General features: G+C 33.4%; 1 protein-coding gene across 4 annotated transcripts; it reads right to left on the bottom strand.

Moving 5' to 3' along the window:
- Positions 1 to 8,035: 8,035 nt before the first annotated feature.
- LOC128206236 (multiple epidermal growth factor-like domains protein 10) lies at positions 8,036 to 11,148 on the bottom strand. 4 transcript variants are annotated; one of them, XM_052908565.1, is made up of 6 exons: positions 11,010 to 11,148; positions 10,747 to 10,838; positions 8,874 to 10,094; positions 8,662 to 8,767; positions 8,397 to 8,470; positions 8,036 to 8,207 (listed from the first exon to the last, which is right to left on the bottom strand). In XM_052908565.1, exons 2-6 carry the CDS (start codon positions 10,820 to 10,822, stop codon positions 8,038 to 8,040), a joined length of 1,647 nt encoding a protein of 548 aa, XP_052764525.1. In that variant the 5' UTR covers positions 10,823 to 10,838; positions 11,010 to 11,148; the 3' UTR covers positions 8,036 to 8,037. The 4 variants fall into 4 exon arrangements, with proteins under 4 accessions (XP_052764525.1, XP_052764526.1, XP_052764527.1 ...); XM_052908566.1 differs by having other exon boundaries at positions 10,747 to 10,832; positions 11,010 to 11,081; XM_052908567.1 differs by lacking the exon at positions 8,662 to 8,767.
- Between the last annotated feature and the right edge of the window lie 330 nt (positions 11,149 to 11,478).

The raw sequence follows: 11,478 nt of genomic DNA, 5'->3' as shown, positions 1-11,478 counted from the left end.
TGAGAGTTGGGGCTCAATCAAAATGCAAGTTTTGTCAATGGTTGTGCATCTCTATTTCTGATTATATGGTACTTCAATGTGATTTGAACTACAATTTTCGCAAAACATACGCGCATTCAGTTCAAACGCATTATCAATGTTTTTTTACATTTTTAAGTTACTTCAGAGTAACTCTAAGAACCAAGTTTATAATAGTACTTACTTTTCCTATTATAAGTAAAGTAATGCACTTTATTGGGAATCGATTTCAACTTAGTAATAAAAATAACACGTTGAAGTAATGTAATTTTTACCATCATTATTATTATAAATTTTACGAACTAATTAATTGTACTTATGCATTTGCATATATCTTAGGATGTTTTCGATGGAAAATAGCCAAGGTGCTCCGATTAGGCGATGTTTTTGTGTGTATTGCCATTATATAAACTTATAAAACCTAATCAATTTATATATTAAAGTATTTGAAATAAATAGGTTCATATCAGTGATTAGAAGAATATATCATGCCTCCAACATAAATGACGCAACGTCATTGGTCCAGGACTGGTCACTTGGTGACCCCATATTTTTCCATATTGGGTCACCAAATTTATATCGTACCAAAATGGCGTCTATTTTCCGATTCCGATGAATAAATGGAACATCCAAACATGGAAACAGGTTTTCGGCGTGATATATACGTTACGAGATGGTTAGTAGGTGATCCGGTATGGGGTGTATGGGGCGCAGGAAACCAAACCAGTGTCCTAAATTGAAGTCGGTGTAATAAACAGGGGACAGAAACTAAGGTAAATTATTTTGTGTTAAACTTTAAAGTTATCCTTCTTAATGAAGTTCCCATGATAATCAATGTTTCTCAATTGTCCTATTTTTAGTTATCCCATGATCATGAAAGATCTATACTACGTAATGAAAAAGGTCGTTTGGTAAATGTATAACTTACATCAATTTTTAATTTCCATCAATTATCATTAAAACACGTACATATATATAAAACGTTTTTTACTGAACAATATTTTTGTATCATATATTCAAATAAAATGAAATAAAAAAATAAACTAGGGTATTGGAGGAAAATATTTAATAAGTTAATTGGATTTGTTATCATTTTACTGTAAACGTGAGGAATAAGCTTACTAATATGATTGTTTGTATTATCATTATGTTAATTTGTACTTCTAAATAACGTTTTTGATGTTGACTGTCAACATTCTTACCACGATGTTGTCTTATACCCAACATTTTACTTACGACCATGAAACTACAGTGGAAGGTTGTCAATGACAAGTAATTGGCACATAATGTATTGTGTTATTGGGACTCGCTCATGCTTTTAGACCAACAATAAGTTTCCCTGAAATACATCTGAAAAGAGAAATAAACTAAGGTTTAATACCGAAATTACAGGAAAAAAAACGAAATAAAAATATTTAGGCTATAGTCGGGCGCGAACCAACGCCGGTACAGTCAAAAACGAAATATAAAATTGACGCCTCTACCACTCGGCCACAATGACTTATACAATAGCGCACACATATTAATCTATATTAAAACACTTGAAGCATCACGTGATAATTTCGATCAACCAATCACTCTAGAACCTTTTGTCAAATCGCGTTACTGGTTGTTTTCAAAAGTTTGAACTTTAGGGAAAATATTTCGGCAGCTACTTATATTTGTTGAAGGGTTCCAGCTGTCAGTGTCTCGGTTTAATATTCCTAATGATTTGCCATACTCTACTTCGTAATATATATATGTTTTCGTAAAAAGTGCATTTTTCAAACAATGAGCAAGTCTCTTTAGAGTCAGTGAATCAAAGGTCATGTGCACGATCAGTCGTTTCAAAACGCTGTACGCAGTTCACAGTCTCCTTTTTCCGCTGAACACCTTACGCGAGAAATTGGATAAACCTTTTATACACGAGCGGCCATGGTATATACATTTACTGCAACTTTAGTAAACCAATATATAGTAAAATGTATTCTTTCGCTGAGACTATTTTTACAGAGAAAAAAAGTGGTTATATACGGGTATATTTTTATCTTTACCAGTGGGCAAAATAAGGATTTCTCCCACCTCAGATAAGTAGGTTCAAATATTTGATCATGCCAGAAATTCTTATCTTGCCCACGGGCAAAGATAAAACAAATACCCGTATGGAGCTCCTTTTTATTGCCATCACACAATTACCTCCCTTGTTGAAGACCGTCGCCTGAAGCAACATGGAAACCTTGTCTTGTTGTAATATTTAGAATCCAAATTATTTATTTCTCGCTTCAATTGGTACCATAAAAAATCACGCTCTTTTCAACAAATTATGATGCACTCTTCTCAGAACTATTTCAAGAACGATTTGACTGTTAACATAACCTGAATCATTGCGCGCATATTCATGACAACCAAGAATTATTACAAATCTTTACCCATGTATTTTCACTACGCACAAAAGAGTTCCAAGGAAAAAATACAATTTTACTTTATTTATTTGGACTGAGATTGGAGAAAAAGCACCTGCCATAGCCTCTCGTGTAAGATATATGGGACATTATGATAGGACGCTTTTCTGGTGACCTGTATCCGCCGAGACCGCAGGTCGTGATGGATGCATGTTTACTCACCGAACGAGGCGTGATGCAGGTCACCAGAAAAGCGTTTTATCGTAATATTCCATTTATTATGTACCTGCATATTTAATTATTCCTATTTATTTTTCGGTTTATGTTTGATTTAAATTTACCATCATCTGTCAAATGCGCGTATGAATTCGAATGTGGTACGTAGTTTTGTTTAAGGAAGTCAAGGGAGGCTACTATAGCGAAACGAAGTAAGAAGTTACAGAATTCACTTTATTGAGCAAAATAAGAACAAAATATTTTATGTTTTAGCTAAACTAACTAATTTCTATACGAAAATAATTATTTAATGTCATAGAACAAAAAACGACAACAAAACAACGGTATTTCAACGAGTATACACTAATCGTCATTTCCTGTAGACGTAACGCGGCCATGTTTAACAAAGTAAACATTCGTGGGATTTTTTGACGATCATGATATGCAGAATTGAGGAAAGTTCGTGGGTCAGTCGCTATTTCTATCGATGATGCGAATTCGCCTTCTTCTTTGTATTGGCGAGCTGCTTATATTTTATGATAATAAACATGGATAATGCAACAATTGATGAATTTGGAATTGGCAAACAACTAGTTCACTGAAGTAGCTGTCTAGATAGATTGGTAGCTGTCTAGATAGATTAGAAGTGTTCTCTGCTGCGTGTTTATCCTCATGGTTCTTTGAAGAACATGAGAACCATGTTCCTGAATATTTACATGCTTCTGTAGCGTGAGTAAAGTTAGATAATTTAATGTTTTTAAAAGTTGACAGGTTTTACCAGGTTTCTATTTTACACTCTCGGTCATGGAAGGTACTTATATTCCAGGATGGACAAACAATTGGATCTATTTACCTGGGACGGGAGAAAATATTATTTTCCCTCATTGCTTCAACTGGATAAGGAAACACATGTTACATGAAGCCCTGTGAAGTGTGAGTCTTGAACCAATATATATGCAAAAAACTACAGAAACAAAGTTTAAACATTAACCCGATTTAGTGGCAATGGGCAAACGCCAAAGAAATAGAACACAAATTTACAAACAAGAAACTTAGAACAGCACAAAACTCTACAAACAGCACAGTGCATCAATACTATATATATATATTGGTATAATTATCAAGAATTGTTAGGAACTGCCTTGGAACGGTCAGTAAAATGTAAATTTACTGGGGGTTTAAACCAGTTTATGTGCACAAACCTCACTCTTATCCCAACAATTCTTAATAAAGATAAAACGCAAAAGGTAAATATTATCAACGTATGCATTAACTTGAGGAAACCTATCAATAAAACAAATAATAATAAAAAACGAAAAGGTAAACCCTATACTTCAATGATTAGAGATCCCAACTCTATCTGCAGACGGAGGGAAACAATTCAGAGCACCTAATGCAAAGACTTTACAAAGATACGATGCAGTCATCGTTAGAAACCAAAAACATCACAGAATTTCATAATAAAAGCATTAGTGTACTAAAACTGGGAACAAATAAAGAAAACCATTATTAAAAATAATAGCGACTTGTATATGCTATTCTCTCCTTCCAAATGATTTGAAAACGTAAACTATTTGAAGAAAATTAAGTCACAGCCAAAACGCACGGAGTCAGTCAACACGTGTCCGCCATAAACGGTTTTAAAGATAACATGAATTAGCAAATTCTTCATAAAAATCAAAGCACTGAAAGTTTAGTTATGAAAGGATGCTATATTCAACCCAATATTTTGTTTCAGGTAGTCATCTACAAAAACAAGAAGGCAAGTGCACTTTAAAATATTGCCTTTATATCCACGGTTTAAATAAAATCCAAGTAATTCATTCAGTCTATCTGCCCAACTACCTGCAGGAAACATTTTAATTTTACGAATTTTCTTTAAAACATCACCATAAAAATCGGGATGAGCAATACTATCAGCAATGAGCGATTTAAGACTACAATTGTACTTTGATATGAGATTATAATGACCATTTACAAATTTTGAGAAAGTTTTCCTTAATTTAAAATATAGGAAACCCCGTTTAAGAAGTTTTTGCGTCATAAGTTTACTGCGAGAGCTGATTTTTTTTACATCTGTACATATTCTAGCAAATCGTATTAACTGTGCAACAAAAACACCATATGGTGGTGAAATAGGAACATCACCATCTAAAGAAGGGTAATTAATTATTTTAAAATTAAAATCATCACGTTTTTTATCATAAAGATTGATGCTCAATATATCTTCCTTTACTTCTAGTTACAAATCTAAAAAGGATGCTTTTAAAACGTGCTATTTAATTTATCAACAAGAGCTAGATCTCCAGACTTGAATAATTTTAACATGTATTCACTTTCATAGCAGTATAAAAAGAGGTCTGCAAGTAAAGGTGCATAATTGGCTCCCATTGGAATTCCAATGGTTTGCTTATATAACCATTTACCAAATTTAAGAAAAGAATTATTGAGTAAAACATTTAAAACTTCAATGACATCTGTGCATGTCCAATAGATATATTTATCTGAGCAGTCAACAAGCCTTTTTAACATTAACTGCCATGTAAGTAATAAGGTCGGCAGTGACCGCCGTAGCATTATAATCACGTTAAGGTATTCATTGTATTGCCCAAAACTAAATTCAACCATAAGATATAATTAAAACATAACATAAAGCCATGTGAAGTGTGGGTCTTGAACAAAAGTTGGCGGGGACTGCCGTAGCATTACAATCATGTTAAGGTATTCATTTTATCGTCAAAAACTAAATTCAACCATAAGATATAACATAAAGCCCCGTGAAGTGTGGGTCTTGAACCAGATTCGGCAAGGACCGCAGTATCGTTAGAATCATGTTTAGGTATATGCATTTAATTGCCCAAAACTAAAATCAACCATAAGATATAATTTAAACATAACATAAAGCCGTGTGAAGTGTGGGACTTGAAACAAAGTCGGCGGGGACCGCCGTAGCAAAAGAATCAGGTTTTGGTATTCATTTTATTGCCAAAAAAGCTAAATTCAAACCATAAGATATGATAGAAATGCAATCATCAAATATTTAATAATCGTACATTAATGTGTGATTTCTAACAAGGTATTTTAAAAAGCTATCCATTGCCAGCTTATGAGAGTAACTTTATAACAAAAAAGTAAGGGTCGCTAGGACTCGCAGACGACATAATACTTATTTGTATAGTATAGTAATGTGTGGAAACCACAGGTGACCGTCACACAGATTGATCACTAAAGTATGACCCTTCAGTCCTTTGATATTGTTTAAAAATTAACAAACAATATTTAAAATCGATAAAATGACATTTCAATATATTTTTTATGGTTTTTATTTGAAAAAAATATCATTAACATTTGATTGCCAGGCCCAATGATATTTGAAATTATTTAGTTCGTTCCCTATGCGCTCAATAAAACACTCATCATGAGCTGCAGCGTGAATTTCTACAAGAAAGGGTGACGTTAACTAACGCAACGTGAGCTTTGTATAAAATATAATTAGTGTAAGAAGACGCTGCATGACGTTCATCGAGGATCGAGGAAAGGTCACAACCGTTATTGACACAACCATTTATTGACACAATCATTTACTTTACAAAAGTTAATTTGCAATATGGCAAAATATGTACCTAGGTTCAGTTATTAACATTTTTTGCGATATTCGACTTTGACGGTCGTGGTATCACAATTGAAATCTATTCTATCATCTATCATACTTTCTCTATTTTCTACTTGTGAAGTTGATACTGTACTTCAGAATTTCTGAATCAGTAAACTCTAAGTGATACGCTAGAAATTTGGTTAGGTATTGAGGAAACCCAACCTGATTCCATATGCTGATATATACATGTAAATATGTGATACGTCAGACCTCTGATTTAGTGTATACGAGAAACCACATTTCATATACAGTTTATTTATTTGGTGTATATTATTTTCTTTTAGCTTGATTGTGACGAAAGCTGGCACCTCGTGTCCGTTTCCGGGGCAGAATTCAGTACTGGTGTCAATTTCCAGAGGCTATGAGAAGGTACCCTGGTGTGGATTGAACCTAAGGTGTTTCTCTCGATGCTTTCACCCTATATATAATCTATTGACAATGGGTTAAACACACATTTTGCGTTTCATAAAAGCATGAAAAGTATAACAGTTAAAGTGAAATTGTTTTATTTATAAAATGACTAATATGAAAAAAATCATATGACTTGTGAAAAACAGAAATCAACATAGTATTGAGTTATCTATCAAAATAAATATACTGTTCAACTATGACACCAAGCGCAATTATGTCTTAGAATAGATGTTTGGGAAGTTTGCATTGTTTAAAAACATGAGCGGTTGTTACTGTTCTTAAAACTTAAAGTTAATCTAAGTTGTCAAAGTTATGTAATATGTAAGAAATACATACGCTAACCTTTAAACAGCATAACTACCGGCTCTCTGCAATGGGAACTAACTGTGTTTCTTATCAATAGCGCACCTTTTTAGAAGAAAGGAAATACAGGAAGAAAAATTTTTAAACTGTAACTTGTTTGACAAAAGGTTTGAGAGCAATAGTGAATTTTAAGTGGTATACCACTTATTCAAGTTGTGATAAACTTAATGTATCAAAACCGAGATTTCTTTCACATAAGATAATAGTTTTCAAGTTTTTTATATTTCTCATGGAAGTAACATTGTACTTGAAAATATGAAAACTGAAATGAGAGCTCTTGATAGTTTTAATGACTATACTGACAAAATCAGCATTAGAACACTTAATTGTACACTCAATGTTGAAGTGTAAAGATCTGGAAATAAAATGTTTACTTATTATACACGATAACAAAAGATTATAGTAAAATAATTCGAATGATTTAACATTTCGACTTAATGATAAATGTTCTCTGTGTGTTTTGCTTTGTGTTTGTTTTACTTAATAGTCTATGTTTGGTGCCTTTGTACAATTTCCTTTTATATAGTGTGTTTGTGTGTTTGTGTGTGTGCGTGTGCGTGCGTGCGTGCGTGAGATAGTGTGTGAGTGCGTGCGTACGTGTGTGTGTATACCACATAATACTTAAAGTATCATATATATATATTAATATAATGCATGCACAACTTCACAACGTATACAATCTTCAGCAAAAAAGCACATGGAAATCAGATGCTTAATATGTAAGTGGCTGGTGTTGAATCATTCAATTTAATATGATCGATCAATGTATGTTTTTTTTATAACAGATGCTGTTAAAACTATGTATCATGATGCAATATTATATGAAGAACAAAACAGTTATTTCATTGCAGAAATAAATAAAAAAGGTATTTAAGAAAGGTTAATATCTCACATACAGTGTGCAGATAAGATGATATGCTCTATACCGTTTATATATTATACATAAGCTGCAATACTTAATTATATGTTACATTAATTTCAGTTTTACATAGTCTAAAGTTCATTGTAATATTCATTATCAGCAGTCGACTTGAGGTCCTCTTCTTCACCCACTTGTTTGATATCAACTGGAGATGTTGAGGACTGGATAATTTCATATTGTTGTCCATCTTGTGGTATACCGATCTGTTTCTTGTCTAATTCATCGTACATAGTGTGACCGTCTTCAAAAACAAAACAACTGCTTGTCACAGCCAGACGATATTTATTCAGATTTAAATAAATATATATTTTAATAAATGTTAAGATTGTGGTTTTCGAAGCATAAAAATATTGTATTTATAATTCGTATACACTTTTAGACTAAACGTATGTTTACTTCTTGAGATACCAGATACAGTGCATTGTGTTACCTGTAATTGAAGGACTGGTTTCAAACGGTCGTTGTCCTTCAACGACTGCATCGCTGTGTTTCTTACCTCTCCTCCTATTAAGAACATTGGATTGTTTGTGCAATTTGCTCGTGTTCTATTCAATAGTTTATTATTGTGTACTTTAAATGCTTCATAACCATGCATTCACTTTAAAAAACATATAAACATGTATATAGAATTTCTAAAATTATTCATTAAATTGTATGTCAAATATATAGAATGACATGTGCACACATGACTTTACCTTCTTCTACGAATGATCACTGTGATCAATGCAGCTACCAGTCCTATACTAAGTCCGATAACCCCTACGCCCGCAGTTAGCCCAACATTGACCCCAGAAGCAGATGTTGTAAGTTACAAAATATATTATGTATGAAGAATTGTGTATGAAGACATTTTTCTGTTAATATTTATGTCTTATTTATAAATGTGTAAACCTATCAAAACAACTACCTTGGTATTTGCATCCAACACCTGTGTAGCCATCCGAACAACCGATCAGACAGTCCCCATCCATGTCGCATTCAGAGCTGATACAATTCGAACTGCATGATAAATTGCAGTATGGACCATATAATGATGGATGAATACAACCAATGCATTCACCAGTCATTCTCTCACACGTCCTGCAAAGAATATCGCAACTGTCCTCACATTGATTTCCCCAATTTCCATCAATGCATCCTTTAATACATCGACCACTGCTTCCTTCACATTTATCATCTATGCATGTTGCCTTGCAAGCCGAACAGTTTCTGTATACATCTGGATAAAACCCATTAGTACAGTGTGTGCATCTCCCTGTATCCTGAGAGCAACTCAAGCACATTCTATCGATGTCTGAACACTTCTTGGAACAATCATTACCATACATGCCATTTTCACACCCATTTAAGCATTGAAATTGTGATGAACATATTGCGTTTTTACATGAGCTTGAACACGGGCAGCAACTGTTAAGGCCCTCGTGAACAAAGTATGTAATATTCGTACAGATGTTGCATTTATCCCCGTTACAGTATTTCGTATGGCATTGGCATTTGTAATCCGGGTTGGAGTACATATGTACACATGAAGTACATTCATCAACGTCTCCTTCACATCTGCAGTTCGGAGGACATCTGCATGCTGATCCAGAATATTCATTGAAACATGATGTGCAATATGATTTATCATACTGTTGACATGTAGCACAGTTTGGCTCACAAGGGTATGAACACGTGTTACCTGAATATCCAGCAATACAACCATCAGGACATGTGCCGTTTCTTAAACATGTTCCACCAAAACAATTGTCTGAGCAATGTAGGTCACATGATAATCCATAAAATCCGTGTTCGCATATATTGCATGTGTTTCCTTGGAAATTGCCTACACATGGACTGCAAGTGCCATCATTATTACATGATCCGTCATAACACCCTACGGAACATGTCTTGCCACAATGACTGTTTAGATCATAATATGTAGCCTTGCAAGTGTAGCATAGGTTGCCAAAATTCTGTGAGCACGTATAGCAGTTACCTCTACAAGGATTGCGACATCTATGGCTGTATATTGTATCAACACATCCGTCTACACAAATATTATCAGATTTACATCGAGTCACTCCCCCTTTACAGCACACACAGTTCAGATTGCAGTCTACCTCCACCCCGCCTATATTTACCGTCACTGCAAACATAAGCAAAATCAAGATAAAATTAGACACACGTGTAATATTCACTTATAATATAAACACTACAATATATCTGTTTTTGAGAGTATTTAATATATATTACCCTTGTTTGAATTTTTCATTTTTCATTTCAAAGGTCCTAGCATCTTTTACAACTGGGGTAAACATACTTACACAAATCATTTTCTTCCAAATGTCCCTCATGACGCTAATTTCGCTATCAAAAAGCCCCCTCTTAAATTAAGTTTTTCACTTATAAATAGCACACGTATCCGCAATAATATATGCACTAATACAAGGTTATACAAACTAGCAAATAAATAAGATAAACTAGCCTAGAGACTACTTAAACTAGGCTTTAAAAACCCTACATAAAAAGCCTAGAGGCTGCATAAACCGTGTTATATAAACTAGCCAGAGTAGAGGCTACATAAACTAGGCTATATACAGTAGCCTATATAGGCGCTACATGAGCTAGCCTACATATAGGCTACATAAACTAGGTTATATAAACTACCCAATGTAGAGGCTACATAAACTAGGCTATATAAACTAACCTATATAGAGCTTAGTTAACATAGACTATATACATGCTATATCGATTTTAGCATATGATTATTTCTTTATCGTTAAAATGAGTAGAGCTACCTGTCACGCATGATGATGCCAACAGTGAAATCAGAACTAGGCATCGTGTACACTTCTGTATCTGGTACATTCTCATAATTATGAATCTGTAACTGAAATGGCACAAAGCTGGTTTTATATTTTAGTATTTATAGTTCTATTTTATATCTTTCAAAACTTAAAACAATGCATAATAAATGAACCAATAGAATGAAAAAGCTTTTAAAGCAACAACAACAAAACAACAACAACAACAAAAAACAGTCGTCATTTTATTTACTTACATTTCATAATCCTTACATTCCCGTTTTAAAATTCAACAAGTAAACTGCGTGTCAAAAACAGGAAGATAAAACCATTCCATTCTTTACATTGAAAGCTGAAGAATTAAGAATGATGAGAATTTAAAACATGACACTTTGTTTACGTCCTCTTATGTATTTTTAAAAAAATGCACATATCTCTTTACATATCTCTTTGCTTTTTTTATTGAATTGATACAAATACTAAAGACATGCTGTAGCGTTATGTCTCTCTTGACTCTCTCATATTGAAAGATTAAGAGTGTGTGAAAATGTATGTGATCAAATATTTGTAACACTTTGTCTAGAATTGGACAAAATAGTCGGTAATATTTGTCGCAGAATATTCTTGTTGGACGAACACATTCTTAAGAGTTTTAAATCAGTTAAATGAATAACGGTACTTCTGGCCCTAATATTATATTACATGTAGTACTTAAAAATTCAAATC

Source organism: Mya arenaria, chromosome 10 (assembly GCF_026914265.1).
Source record: "Mya arenaria isolate MELC-2E11 chromosome 10, ASM2691426v1".
NCBI lineage: Eukaryota > Metazoa > Mollusca > Bivalvia > Myida > Myidae > Mya > Mya arenaria.
Note: the sequence above shows the minus strand (reverse complement) of the source record. Positions and strands in the feature narration are given on the sequence as shown.

Bases quoted from the DNA above. Each gene is read 5' to 3' on its own strand.
- LOC128206236 (XM_052908565.1), bottom strand. From the start codon at position 10,822: ATGAGAATGTACCAGATACAGAAGTGTACACGATGCCTAGTTCTGATT. The intron at 10,095-10,746 runs GTAGCTCTACTC...TTATGTTTGCAG, and splicing joins GGCATCATCATGCGTGACAG to TGACGGTAAATATAGGCGGG. The intron at 8,208-8,396 runs GTAACACAATGC...TTGTTTTTGAAG, and splicing joins AACCAGTCCTTCAATTACAG to ACGGTCACACTATGTACGAT.